The following is a 15,136-nucleotide window of genomic DNA, read 5'->3' on the forward strand; positions in this document are numbered from 1 at the left end:
TGGGAGCTGTCCCAGGAGATGGAGGAACAACCTCACTTGTATGAGGACGCCGCCTTCCCCACCGATCCTAAGACCACTGATGGTACCGCCGAGGATGACCCCACTAATGCCACCACTGATGGTGCCGCCGAGGATGCCACCACTGATGATGGCGGCGCACGCACAGATGGCAGCCAACTGAAGAGGCAACGGAAGGACCGGCGCCCGACCGTGCTCCGCACCCTCAAGGAGGAAGTTACTGAAGTGGACTCCAATGGGAATCCAACGGCGCCCGAACAAATAGTCAAGGGGTACTCGCTTCAGCTCGGGTGCATTCTCCGGAGCACCGTCTCGATCAAAACCGAGAACCTCAGGCATCCTGACCGAGGGAATTTGCGCAACCTCCTCTTCACGAAGTTGCACGAACGATACAAGTTCCCCGCTGAATTTGAAAACACAAGCCTCAAAGGGAATAAAGTGAACAATGCTGCCCTCACGAAGATGAGCACGGCCCTGTCTACTTGGAAAAGCAATGTGAAGAGAATGATCGAGAAAGGTGAGAGTTATGAGAAGATCAAGGAGAAAAATCCTTCGATCACCGAAGATGACTACAACGACTTCAAGATTAATTGCTCGAGCACCGCAAGCTCCGAATCAAGTAAGTGGGGGAAAGAAATGCGGGAGCTGAACTTAGGGGAACACACACTCGGTCCCGGCGGTTACAGAGTGGCGGAGCCTATATGGGACAAGGAGGAGGCGGACCGTGCCGAGCAAGGCCTACCGCCCCTCTTCGATAAATACGGTGACAAGCAGACCAGGAACTTTGTCAGGGCCCAGTACAAGAAGGACCCGAAAACAAAGGAGCTTACCACGGATCCGAAGACCAGGGCGCTTGAGCTTGTTCTGTTAAGGAATACACCCCCGCGTAATTAGCTCCATATGGTTGCATTCTAATTAATGAAGCCAAATTTCTAAATGGTTCACATTCCTTCCGCAGGCGACTGAAAGCAGTAGCGCGGGGTCGACTAAGAGCAACCCTTGGGACACCACTCTAAATAGGGCGTTGAATGTAATGAAGAACAAGGATAAGCTCAGTAAGCCGACGTCAGCTGGTCGTGTGGCCGGCAAAGGCTTGTCGACAAAATGGTCGTCATACTATAACACTGGTGGGCGAAAGGAGAAAAAGACCAGCTCGGAAAGCCAGGCGCGCGAGGTTCAAGAACTCAGGGCACAGGTGGCGCGGATTCCAGAGATTGTCCAAGAGCAAGTGCAACAACAACTCGGAGCGACGATCACCGCCATTGTGCCTACCTTGATCCAGGGGATTAGTGCGTGGATTGCGGGCGGCCAACAGGGGCCGCCCCCAATTCCTAGCTTCACGGCCAGCAACTCGCAGAACGCGATGCCGGGGCCATTGGTGTCTCCGGCGGAGGCGGCATTGGTGTCTCCGACGCCGGCACGGGAGCTTAATGCACCCGGGTGTACGTCGGCCGGCACCTCTGCAGCAAGCGGCCCCTCCGTCAACTGCACGCCCGCCATTGGCGGTGCCTCGACATTAGCTGAGCTCGACGCCATCATCACGGTAACTAATTAAGCCTCTCTCGGCCGAGGACTTCATCTCCTTGCCTTTGACTGGGCATCCCTGACGCCCTACATGTTTTCGCAGGGCGCCGCCGACGTTCCGTGCACTCTCCTGCACTTCATGAACAACGAGTTGGTCGATATCGCCAAGGGCAAAATCGTTCAACCGGGCAACCCCTTGTTCCACGGTACCCAGATGCCACCGAACTTGTTTAGGGTTCAACTGGTTCGGGTGCTACCAGGCTGCGACGAGTTGTTACCTCCGATTCGACCCGTCGGGGCCGACGATGATGACGTGATGACCCTCAGCGCCTGCCTGAGCTGGCCCCTGCTTTGGCCGAAGAGCTAGATTCATTGGGGGGCGGGGGACACCACCCCAAAGACAACACCGCCAGTCGTGCCGGCGCCAAGTCGGCCCCATGGCAAGACCGCCGCAACGGTGCCGGACATCCCTATGCCACTGGATCCAAACATGCATATGGCACAGGATCAGAATGACGACGACGACGATACATTTGCCAACGTCGATCAGTACTTTGCCGATCATGGGTACGGTGGCGACTTCATGGGGCCTCCTTCTCAAGAACCCAACCCAACAAAATACGCGCGCGATCTAGCTGGTACCGCGGAGAAGCCAAGTTGCAACAGGCGTCGTCTGCAGTTCAGCTCTCAGGAGACGCCTCCAGCTGCCGACTTCACCGAGCCTCAGATAGGCGAGGTGCGAAATATGATCAGCCCCAACACACTCAAGAAGGCGGTCTGTGAGCAGAACTCGGTCCCATTATAGGAGAAGAAGAAGGCATGCAAAAGAAAGACTAACAAGGGTGCGGGCCATCCGGCACCGAGTACGATCCGTGCTCAGGACGGGCCACCTTCACCTGAGGATATCTCGAGGAGGGTGCATGTGGCGGGTAGGCCGATGCTACTGAGAAATATGCTCGATGCTGCAACCGGTGCTATGCGGACTCTACATGACAGTGTTCTTTCTTTGGAGAAGCGGCGTCTCGGAGAGAAGGATGTGGCATACCCGGTTTTCGCGGCCAAGGTGCCAGAGGGCAAGGGCTTTGTGGATAACTCCATCGGGGGTACGATCTTCCTGCGGTTTGATGACATCCACGCTATGTTGAACCTTCATCCGCTGCACTACACCTTCGTTCGGCTATTTTTGCTGAGTATGGAGATGCGGATCATTCGCGACAAGACCCCGGACATCGTGATAGTCGACCCCTTCTACATGCGTGCCAAGATCTTGGGCAGCGCTGGGGACCGGCAAGTCGCGAGTTCTTACCTCGAAGGCGTCATTCTGGCAAACCAAGATAAGGATAACTTCCTCGTGCCTTACTTTCCCGAGTAAGTCCTCCCCTCAACCGCCCCGTAACATATGAATTCTTAGATTTCGATCGTTTTTCTTTTAACATTCCGTGTTTTCTGCAGTGACACACGTTGCCCGCTCATCCTCCTAAGCCCCAAATATTCCATGGCCACGTATTTCGACCCGGACCGTCAGTCGAACGTAGACTACATAAATGTCAAGAAGGTTCTTGATGATGTTCTCCCCGGCTACGTCAAATCTGGAGGCACCTTCACCAGGCCTATTCGTAAGTACGGCAAGCACGTGTTCTCCCACAATACGACGTTCTGCTGCGTCAAGCAGCCGCCTGGCGGTCAGAAGGGTGCCTACTACGCCATCCATCACATGCGGGCGATCGTACGGGACCATCATCAACTTCTGCTACCGAGTAGACTCAAAGATTGGGCCGCGAGCGTGTCGGCAATCCAGGACGCGGACATCAGACAAGAATTCTTTCGCATCCAGTCGGAGTTTGCAGAAATCATCCATCAAGATGTCCTTCGTACCGCGGGGCAGTTCTACCTTAGAAATCAACCGTCCAACAGTGACATCGACACAATCCTACAAATGCAGGCTGACAACGCCCGTTCTTTCATGACTCCCACGATAGACGGCGGCTTCATCCACGCTCCTGTCCCTTGAGTCGAGTCGAAAGCAGTGATGTTGTGTCTAGTTCTGAAACATCGATTGGCTCATGTTGTAATTAAACTTTAATGAACTTGTAGTATGTCTCTTTGGTTTCGAGAGTCGTTCAACTTAAGATGTAATCGATGCTATTAATGTCTTGCTTTTCTCTTCCGATCGTTCTGTTGCATACTTATATATTGCTTATGTATTGTCTGTGAATTGGTACTAATGTTTCGTTTGGCTACTGCATAGCGATGCCGTGGTATGTCGTGTACAAGGGTAAGGTTCCCGGAGTCTACGACGACTGGGAGGAGTGTCGGAGACAGGTTCACCGATTCAGCGGTAATAGTTACAAAGGGTACGCCACTAGGGCCGAGGCCAAATCTAGATACGCCCGCTATCTAGCGGGAGAGGGGAGGGAGCGTTGGAGGGACCGGATGAAGACGAGTTTCATCGTGATGATGCTCATCGTGATGACCGCAGCTCTCTTCTATGTGATGGTAGTTTAGATGATCGATATCGACTTGTAATGTGAAGACAAACTCGCGGTCTCGAGACTTGTAATATAATGTTCTATCTTTGTTCGGTCTTTTCAATTCGGAGACTAATATGATGACTTGTATTCGGAGACTAAAATGATGAATTGTATTCAGAGACTAATCTTCTATTGTATTCGATGAATCTGTCGTTGATGTGCTGTCTATATTTTGTCCAATTATACATTTTGTAACCTGTGCAAAAACAGAAAATAAAAAAATAAAAAAAACCTAATATTCATACTAATGGCGCATCACATCATAGTGCGCCATTAGTATGCCAAAGGATACTAATGGCGCATCATTAAAGAGTGCGCCATTAGTATGCCGAAGTTACTAATGGCGCATCTTGCTGTCGTGCGCCATTAGTATGCCAAAGCACCTGGGTATACATGGCCCCCTGGGAGGCATACTAATGGCGCACTATTGTATATACTAATGGCGCATCTGGGGTGCGCCATTAGTATACCAGATACTAATGGCGCACCAGTGGTGCGCCATTAGTAAAATATACTAATGGCGTGCTACTAATGGCGCACCACTAATGCGCCATTAATGGCCAAATTAGGTGCGCCATTAGTAGGCCTTTTCCTAGTAGTGCTGGGAACGCGAGGATCACATCCGTTCTGAGTACCCGGCGTTCTTCCAATCCTAGATCTCGGGACGAGATCCTTTTGTAGTGGTGGAGTGTTGTAACACCCCAGATGTAATTTACTTAATATGTACTCCAACTCTTACCGTTTCCGGCGCTGAGTTATTTTATTTCCTCGGGTTCGGGTTTTTGTCTCCGTGTGTTGTTGTCGTTGTCATGCATCTCATATCATGTCATCATGTGCATTGCATTTGCATACGTGTTCGTCTCATGCATCCAAGCATTTTCCTCGTTGTCCGTTTTGCATTCCGGCGCTTCTATCTCCTCCGATGGTCCTTTCTACCTTCCCTTCGTGTGTGGGGGTTAAACATTTCCGGATTGGACCGAGACTTGCCAAGCGGCCTTGGTTTACTACCGGTAGACCGCCTGTCAAGTTTCATACCATTTGGACTTTGTTTGATGCTCCAACGGTTAACAAGAGGGACCGAGAAGGCCTCGTGTGTGTTGCAGCCCAACACCCTTCCAATTTGGCTCAAAACCCACCAGAACCCTCTCCATCATCTAGAGCGTTCGATCACGATCGCGTGGCCGAAAACCGCACCTCATTTGGACTCTCCTAGCTCCTCCTATGCCTATATAAACGTCCCCCTTCGAAATTCACGGGTCTCCCCTCCCTCCCTAAACCCTAGATCCACTCCTCCGCGCGGCCGGACACGTCCGCCGGCCGCCGGACACGTCCGCCGCTCGCCAGGACCAACCACATGCCGCCACGCGTCCCAGCCGGCGCCCCACTTCGCCGCGAACCGCGCCGGCCCGCGAAGCCTGCCGCGGGCCCTCCCCGACGCCAACCGGGCCCGAGGCTCCTCGCGCCGCGTCGCCCCTCTTCCCCAGCTCCGGCGCCCGAGCCACCGCACGGCCGCCGACCTCCGACCGCTCCGGCTGCCACGGCCATCACCGCCATCCGCGCCTCGCCGCCCTACTCCTCCTCCGCCGCAGCCGCACCTCCCCGCCGCCCTCTCCGGCTCGGATCCGGCGGGATCCGGCGCCCCGACCTCACCGGCCCTCTTCTCTGACCTCCGGCGAACTCCGAACTCCGTGCGCTACAGTAACTCTGGCGAGATCCCGATCTGGATCTGAGATCTAAATCCCGAGGGTTGACTTTCTCCTGAAACCCTAATTTTTTGTAATGTTCATCATGCTATATCTCCGCATCCGTAGCTCCGTTTTGGGCGTGTAGCATATCAAAATGTTCGTCTCAGAGAGTTCATCATTTCATCTCATTGCATAATTTTCATTTGAGCTCATCTTGATGCCCTAAATGCTGTTGGAAGAGAGCTATTTGAGTTAATTGTCAGATCTACTACACCAAATAGCTATTTTGTCATTTTTGCCATGTTTTATGTGTGCATGATATGCTCCTGAGTTCTACATGTGTTTTGTTATATGCCATGCCATCTTTCCAGAGGTGCTATCCATGTATTTTTCTGATATGTGTGGTTACTAGCACAAGCTTGCAAAGTGGTGCATTCGTTAATGCTGTTTCAGGGACTTAGAGATTTCACTAAGTCCTTGATCTGTTTTTATCAATATGCCATATGTTCATGTTGTTTCCTACTGATCCGTGCCTCTTTTGAGGATGATCAGTAAGGATTATTTGTTAATCTGGTAGTGCTCTATTCATCCATGTCTTTGTTTGCAATTATGGAGCACCCTAACTTAAGTCAATCGAGCTCTACTTTTGTTATTTCATGAATCTGGGCAGATTGTCTACTTGTTAGCGATTTTGCCGAGGATGTTGTTGTTGATCCGTACATACTATGTTGTTGTTCTTGCCATGTTTAGCTTATATAATGAGTGTTCTTGATGGGTGTATGCTTAGATTGTCATGCCTTGCTCTGTAGTGAGTGCATTGAGCTCGTAAACATGCCTACTTGTTAACAGATTTGCATGTTCCAGTTTTTCTCTAAGTCTGAGATCTGATTATGTTTTTGCCATGTTCACATGCTTGCAATTGTATTTTCTGATCCCTTTTGGCTCAAGGTCACTAAGGTACTTTTGTTAAGCTCTTTGAGTATCTCCATGCCATGCTTTACTTTGCCATGTTAAGTGGCTGTAGCATATAGTTTTCATGCTTCAAAGCGTGCTACCTGATCTGAAATTCCAGGCTTGTGTTAATTTCACTAAGTCTGAAACCTGTTTACCAATTGCTCTTTTGCCATGCTTGTTTGAACCTGTTAATGGATGAATTGGCCGTAGCTCAGTGTTCATATTTTGTCAAGCATCATGAATGGATCCCTACCATGTATTTTGTTGCCATTTTTGAGTGCTGTAGCATATTTATCTTGTTGCATTTAGATGGCTACTTGCTGTTTATCGCAGACCGGTGCCATATTTGTTTTGCTTGCCATTTCCAAACCGTGCATCCGATTTCGGTGATCTTTATATCGATTTCAACCGAAATCACCCCACCTTTCCCGTGGCACTCTTGGATTTCCATGTTGAGGCCAGGTTCAATCATTCCTTGTCAAATCTTGCAGATGCATCACATATCGCATCCCGCATAGCATACCATGTTTGCATCATGTTGTTTGAGCTTGCACGTGGTTGATTGTGTCCTTTTTGCTTGTTTGTCTTGTTTGGGTAGAGCTGGGAGATGAGTTCGCTAACGTGGAGCCCGTTGAGTTTGCTTTCGAGGATCCAGTCAACTCTGACAACTTTGCAGGCAAGATGATCATACCCTCGAAATCACTTCTATCTTTGCTTTGCTAGATGCTCACTCTTTTGCTATGCCTATGCTACGATGCCTACCACTTGCTTATCATGCCTCCCAAATTGCCATGTCAAACCTCTAACCCACCATGTCCTAGCAAACCGTTGATTGGCTAAGTTACCGCTTTGCTCAGCCCCTCTTATAGCGTTGCTAGTTGCAGGTGAAGATTGGAGATCGTTCCTTGTTGGAACATTATTTTCTTGTTGGGATATCATTATATTACCTTGTTATCTTAATGCATCTATATACTGGTAAAGGGTGGAAGGCTCGGCCTCTTTCCTAGTGTTTTGTTCCACTCTTGCCGCCCTAGTTTCCGTCATATTGGTGTTATGTTCCCGGATTTTGCGTTCCTTACGCGGTTGGATAATAATGGGAACCCCTTGAAAGTTCGCCTTGAATAAAACTCCTCCAGCAATACCCAACCTTGGTTTTACCATTTGCCACCTAGCCTCTTTTTCCCTTGGGTTTCCGAATCCCAAGGGTCATCTTATTTAAACCCCCCCCCCCCGGGCCAGTGCTCCTCTGAGTGTTGGTCCAAACTAGAGCCCCTTGCAGCGCCACCTCGGGGAAACTCGAGGGCTGGTTTAGTTGTACGGATTGCTTATCCGAGTGTGCCCTGAGAACGAGATATGTGTAGCTCCTATCGGGATTTGTCGGCACATTCGGGCGGTGTTGCTGGATTTGTTTTATCTTTGTCGAGGATGTCTTGTAGAACCGGGATACCGAGTCTGATCGGAATGTCTCGGGAGAAGGTTTATCCTTTGTTGACCGTGAGAGCTTGTGATGGGCTAAGTTGGGACTCCCGTGCAGGGATTTGAACTTTCGAAAGCCGTGCCCGCGGTTATGGGCATATGGGAATTTGTTAATGCCCGGTTGAAGATAACTTGAACCTTAACTTAATTAAAATGAATCAACTGTGTGTGTTACCGTGATGGTCTCTTCTCGGCGGAGTCCGGGAAGTGAACACGGTGTTGGAGTAATGTTTGCCGTAGGTGGTTCTCTAGTTTTCGTTCATGCTTTGCCTTCTCTTCTCACTCTCTTTTGCGAACAGGTTAGCCACCTTATATGCTAGTCGCTTGCTGCAGCTCCACATATTACCTTGCCTTTCCTATAAGCTTAAATAGTCTTGATCACGAGGGTGCGAGATTGCTGAGTCCCCGTGGCTCACAGATTACTTCCAAACCAGATGCAGGGCCCGATGACTCCATTCCAGATGATGCGCTTGAGCTCAAGTGGGAGTTCGACGAAGGCTCACGCTGTTACTATGTGTCTTTCCCTGATGATCAGTAGTGGTGCCCAGTTGGGGCGATCGGGACCGTGTCGCATGTTGGGTTGATCTTTTATTTTCGTACCGTAGTCGGACCATGAGTGATTGGATGATGTAATGCTATTTATGTACTTTGTTTGACGTGGCGAGTGTAAGACAACTATGTACCTTTCCCCTTATTATCTATTTACATGGGTTGTTGTGAAGATTACCTTACTTGCGGCATTGCTTTCAATGCGGTTATGCCTCTAAGTCGTGCTTCGACACGTAGGAGATATAGCTGCATCGAGGGCGTTACAGCCCGATTCCTCCGTTGAATCACGACTACCTTGTCATTGCTAAAGCCAGCCAATATGTTACTCTGCATCGTCGGGCCGCCATCCGCACTGCTATCCAAGGTTTGCTTCATGAAGCCCAACTTTTCACCACTGAATCCAGTGATCATCCTCTAGGTATTGGGATTTTTGGATTTGTGGATTCCTTCCTCAGAGATACTGCTGTTGCCACCCCGCTGGAATTAGAGGAAGAAGATCTGCTCATTACTTTTGTGCCGCATCATGAGGCTCTCAATAGGCGCACCACTTCTTTCGGTCCTGAGATATGGATGATGTTTTTTGGGTTCCCCTATGACTATCAAACGGATTACTACATTAACAAGTATTTAGGGGGATTTGGATCCTTGGTGTCTTGGTATAACCCTCATCGGGATAGAAGGTTCATGTTGATCAAAGCTAGAGTAATCAGTCTGCGGCTAGTCACTAAAAGCTTTGTAGTGTGGCAACTGGGTGGTGCATGGGATTGCTGGACAGTCCAAATCACTATCTTGCGTAGCAATGATTGGAATGCGCTCCTCCCTGAAGTTCCACCTGCAGGCGAAGAACCACCTCCTCCAGACAGCAATCTGCATCCCCAGTTTGGTCCAGAGCTCACCGTGGAACAACTTTATCAACAACAAGTGCATAATTGGCTTGTTCAGAATGCAGCTCCAGCCAATGGTGGTCAGCAAGGCAACAATGGTTGGGGTGAATGGCAGGCACCTCCAGCTCCGCCCGTTGTCAAAATGCCACCATACCTGATGAACTTTCAAGCTTGGCTGGCCGCGCAGGGATTGACAGTGCAACATGGATTGGTTCCTGAGAACAACCTAGAAGACAATGCTACTCAGGCATGAAACGACTCGATCACTATCTCTGATGAGGGAAGCTCAGATCACTCGGGGTCTGCTTTTGCCTTGGTGATTGTGGACAACCCAGCCCATCAGGAGACGATGCCAGTGATGTCTGCAGAATATCTTACTGTCACTGTTGAAATGCACAATGAAGGGATGCGCTTTGGACTCTCCACCCATGGAGAAATGCTCATGAATCTTTTACTTGCAGACCCAACTCCTCGCTAACTGCTCAACAATGCTCTTTTTCTGCAATTCGTCCGGTTCTGGCCACCTGGGACCCCTGGAGCAGTGGCTACGGTCTGAGATCCAACTTGCAGGTAGAAGTTCAGGTTTCTGTCAACTCGGGTGGGCTGCAGTTCAGGCAATTGCCCACCGCAACCATTGGCTCTTCTATGATCCTCACCGAGCTGAACGAGCCCTCGCCCAGCCTGAGGTTTTGCAGTTGCATGTGTCTGAAGTAATACAGTCGGTCGATATTCAGCCAACTGAACCTGTTGAGCCTGTTGCTGTGCAGTCTGAAGATATTCAGATAACTGAAACTGTCGAACCTGTTGCTGCTCAGTCTGACGAACAGATCTCCTTCGCCAGTACTAAAGTGATGTCTGAATCCTTCTCTTCTGAAATGGATACGCTGAGCAGCGTGATGTCTGAGACTAGCCTGATTTCATAGAGCTACACCATGAACCCCAACACTCAGAAGCACCGCAAAGGGAAGATGTCTGTGCCCATTGATACAGCCAATCTCTCACGCAGCAACAGATCCACCAAGTATGATGGTTTCCGGCTCCCACAGCCTTCTGATTCTCGCCAGCAGAAGTCCAAGGTTAAACCTCGTCTGATCCCCTCGGCTGCAACTAACACTACGCAGCACACCTCTGCAGTACAAGCCTTTGAAGTCCACGATCTTGCAGTCCCACCTCCAACTCCACTTGCTACTATGCAAGCAGTGGGCACCCAACTATGCGCCATCCCAGCTGAGGAGCTGTCTGATGCAGCTCTCACCAAGGGGCCCGAGGACTCCACCTCCTCCGCCTAATCTATCTGCGTACTTTTTATTTTGCTTCTTAAGTCGATGGTACTTTTGTAGAGTTGGAATGTGCTCTATTGGAATATTCGCGGTCTTAATTCCTCCAATAAACATTTAGCTCTTTCAAACGCGATCAATGCTAGTGGCTGCACCGTTATTTGTCTCTAGGAGTCCAAAACGCCTTCTTTTTCTATGCTCAAAGTTTTATGCCCTCGACGTTTGGATAAGTTTGCTTTTATACCATCGCAATGAGCCTCGGGCGGCATAATAACGATCTAGAATAGTAGCATGTTTTCAGGCGATGTTTTTTATCAGAACCCTTTGCTCTGGGCATAGAATTCGCTTCCACTCAATCAGCGCATCGGTGAAAATTGATTAATGTGTACGGTCCGTGCCAGGGGGAACAACGTGACAAGTTTACTCAGTGGCTCTTTGACATTGATATCCCATCTGCTGAAGACAGGCTCCTTCTCGGGGACTTCAATTACATTCGATCACCTGATAATCGTAGCAAACCTGGTGGTAACATGCATGATATGTTCATATTTAACGATTTCATCCGACAACAGATGCTCACGGAAGTTCCTATCAAAGGCAGAAGCTATACATGGTCAAACATGCAACAAAACCCACTACTTGAACAACTCGACTAGGTTTTCACCTCTCTAAATTGGACTGCCTCCTTCCCCAATACGATTGTCAATCCGCTTGGCGGACCAGTTTCAGATCATATCCCTTGCTCGGTGGTTATCCAGACCGCGATTCCTAAAAGCAAATCTTTAGGTCAAAACATACTGGATCGCGCACCCTGGGTTTATGGACGTCGTTGAGCGGGCTTGGAACAAACCTATCCGCCACGGAAAAAATTCGAACGCCGCATCCAGCCTATGTCAAAAGCTTAAGTCTGTTCGTCATGCACTCTCTTAGTGGAGTAGAAAGATTTCCTGCCTCAAAGTTGCCATTGATAACACCAATAAAGCCATCCTAGAATTGGACTCCATTGCGGACCGCCACAGTCTCACGATACCTGAAAAGAACTTCTTTGCCATTCTTAAAAAACATCTTCTCTGGTTCTTGCAATACCAGAAGGAATATTGGAAAAAATGATGCACCATCAGATGGATTAAGTTTGGCGATGAAAACTCGAAGTTTTTTCAGGCGATGGCAACAGAAAGCTACAGAAGAAATTGTATCTCAACCCTAAAAACAACGGATGGCACGTCAGTTGACGATCATGTGGGCAAGGAGTCAATTCTTTTTGAGGCCTTCACAGATCGCCTAGGCAAATCCAACACTCAACCTATGCGATTCAACATGTCCAAGCTTTTTAGATCACAAGTGGATTTTGATAGTCTCACCACTCCTTTCACACATGCAGAAATAGACGCAGTTATCAAGGAAATGTCGGCGGATCGCGCTCCTAGGCCTGACGGTTTCAACGGGGCTTTTTTAAAAGCGTGTTGCCCGATCATCAAAACAGATTTTTATCAGCTTTGTGAGGAATTTCACTCGGGCAAACTGAATTTGGAGAGCCTCGACTATGGATTCATCACTCTGATACCTAAGAAAAATGCCCCCAAGACAGTTAATGATTATTGACCCATCACGCTCCTTAACTGCTGCCTCAAGATGATCACCAAAATTCTTGCCAATAGACTTCAGAAAATCATCCTTCAAATTGTCCATCGCAACCAATATGGCTTTCTATGTGGTAGATCCATACATGATTGTCTGGCTTGGGCCTTCGAATACATACACCAATGTCATGTCTCCAAACGGGAAATTATTTTACTGAAGTTGGGTTTTGCCAAGGCATTCGACACTATAGAACACTCGACTATGCTGCAAACGGCAAAACTTTTATTAAAACCCAAGGTACCAACCAAGCTTTCTACTCTACTACCCTCTATTTGTGTTTCCAAGATACATAAGACAGAGGGGCAAACTGCCTCGTGAGATCACAAAGCTCCTGAACTGTCGCGGGTTTGCCAGCCCCGCGGCAGTTCCAGCATAGAAGACTCATTGTGCATGGCGCGACCCCCTTTGGAGGCCCGCCAAACGTGCATCAAGATTTTTGGTGATCACCGTGTTCTTCCCTGCAGTTTTCTCAGATGTAGTAGAGCTCAGCTTGTTTCTTTTTGGTTATTGCACCGTTGAAGGGCTCGGTCGGTGGGATTTCCGGGGGGGGGGGGCAGCACATCAATTGCTTGCTGGTGTTTCTAGGCGTCCCAAGTACTGGCTCTGCTGCCGTGACCCCTCTCTTGTTATTTTCTCCCTCGTTCATTGCCACATCATTATCTCGGCCATCAGTGCTCAAACCAGTGTATCCCTCATCAGTATAGGACTGGGACGGGTCCCGGCCCCGTCCTCTGCCCGACCTGCCCCGGCCACGCCCTCCTCTTCCTCCTGAGCCTTCACCTGCCCCTCGGCCTTCTCCTGGTCCTCTCCCAGGTCCTCTGAACCAAGTGGCCTCTAGATCCTTAAAAACTAAAGCTTTAGGTGGATGAACACCATCTCCACATTCCTTAAAGAGATGCCCAAGGTATCCACAGACATCACACCAGTCCGAAAGACGTTCATACTTGACCCTAAAGATGATTCTTTGGACTGTGTCCTTCTTCTTTATCACCAGAGAAACTGCGTTCTTTAGGGGCTTAGTGACATCGATTCTAACCCTAACCCTTGCAAAGTTCCCTTCAAAGTCCTGCGACTTGGGCTCGGCATAAATGAAATCTCCCACCATGGCCGAGAGAGCTTTAATCTTGGAGTAGAAACCATCTGGGAGATCATGAATCTGCATCCAGATATCAGTTTTGTTCAACTCTATCGCTGAAGGCTTTGTGACCCCATCATAATGTGATAACACCACAGCCTTTCCTTTGAACGTCCAAGGCCCCTCTTCCATGACCCGTTCCCAGTCGCCCAAGCAGCCGAACTGCAAGGTATATAGGTTTCCCTCTAATGGCCTGATCTTCACTTCCTTTGCCAGGTCCCAAGCAGATCTCATGTTCCTGAAAAAACAGTACTGGTTGTAGGTTTTCTCCGTGTGAACTCTCGCGATCGCCATCCATCTGGTCGCCTCCTCAGGGATTTCCTCATCTTCCACGACCACGTCCAGGAGATCATCTTCCTTCAGCCCCAGCTCCTCCATCATCGCCTCCAGATTGGTTTTTTTGGTGCCCGATCCCGATGGCGCTCCTTCCATTAGATTTCTTGCTCGAGGTTTCCTGATCCCGCGAGCGGTGAAAACCCTAGCCCGAAAACCCTGCCCGGCACCGCCGGCGAGGCCCCGCGAGCCCCGACGGTCACAGGCGGGAGGGTAGAGGGAGGGGGTAGCGGTTCTCTACGGTGGCGGGGACGCCGTCGCCGAGAGGAAGGTGAAACCCTAACGAGAGGGGTGGTGTTTACTGAGGGCTCTGATGCTTCATTCGCTTCTAACCAGCGGTAGCCTTGATGGGCCACTCCTCTGGTAATAATTTTGGGGGTCCGGCGTTAAGTTGGACTGGGCCGCTACTCCTTCTCGTGATGAGCCCACCCAAATCCACTCGCCTCCCTCTCCTGACCTCTCGTCTCTCTCTCACGACCTGGGCGGTTGTGTAGCCACCGTCGAACACCACCATCCATGGAACGCCGCCTCCTCTTTGCCTAACCGCCACCATCCTCTTTCTCACGTTTACCCTCAAGATGCAACAGGGAGGGCTCCACTCCCAGATCGATCACGGCGCTACACCACTGAGATCTGAACCAAATTTATTCCTACATCATGTGTGGATTCCTTGGTTGCGCCACCGCCAGATCCAGTCTTGCTAGATCACCCGGGCGGAGGCAGGGTGAGCACCTCCTGGCAACCCTAAGCCAAGCTGGATTCTTGTGAATCCACGATGCAAGGAGTCCCCCCAAGCGGCTCAGAGGGGCTGGCGTGGAGATAGTCGGGAAGGATGCGTTGCCATGGTGACCACAACGAGGTTTCAGTGCATCCACGGTGAGATCTCTATAATTGCATATGTACCGTGGCGTGTCCGTTTTTTTCCCGACGACCCACATTGTTCTTCTTGGCTAGGTTGCCCACTGTCTCTATTTCCCCTCTTTCATGTATAATTTGGTGATGGTGTCCCCGTTTTTTTTTTCATGTTGCGTCGCGTCCGATGGTGCTGCAGGTCAGTTACTAGCCCAATTACTTGGGTCCTGATTCCTCGGGCCTTCTTTTGTCAGGACGCTCGGCAACTTCGCATGGG

The 15,136-nt window shown here is 49.8% G+C and overlaps 1 protein-coding gene across 1 annotated transcript; it reads left to right on the forward strand.

Moving 5' to 3' along the window:
* The first annotated feature begins 1,051 nt into the window (after nt 1–1,051).
* On the forward strand, nt 1,052–10,544 carry LOC125516530. The gene is made up of 7 exons (XM_048681946.1): nt 1,052–1,414; nt 2,048–2,278; nt 2,423–2,910; nt 2,995–3,162; nt 4,643–4,655; nt 9,680–9,868; nt 10,389–10,544. Exons 1-7 carry the CDS (start codon nt 1,052–1,054, stop codon nt 10,542–10,544), a joined length of 1,608 nt encoding a protein of 535 aa, XP_048537903.1.
* The last annotated feature ends 4,592 nt before the right edge of the window (nt 10,545–15,136 follow it).

Source organism: Triticum urartu, chromosome 6, assembly GCF_003073215.2.
Source record: "Triticum urartu cultivar G1812 chromosome 6, Tu2.1, whole genome shotgun sequence".
Classification (NCBI taxonomy): Eukaryota; Viridiplantae; Streptophyta; class Magnoliopsida; order Poales; family Poaceae; genus Triticum; species Triticum urartu.

What these genes read in the sequence shown, in the direction of transcription:
- LOC125516530 (XM_048681946.1), top strand. Translation starts at nt 1,052, where the DNA reads ATGAAGAACAAGGATAAGCTCAGTAAGCCGACGTCAGCTGGTCGTGTG. An exon ending in TGGTGTCTCCGGCGGAGGCG is followed by an intron (nt 1,415 to 2,047) that starts GCATTGGTGTCT and finishes CATATGGCACAG; the next exon opens with GATCAGAATGACGACGACGA. An exon ending in CCGAGCCTCAGATAGGCGAG is followed by an intron (nt 2,279 to 2,422) that starts GTGCGAAATATG and finishes ATCCGTGCTCAG; the next exon opens with GACGGGCCACCTTCACCTGA.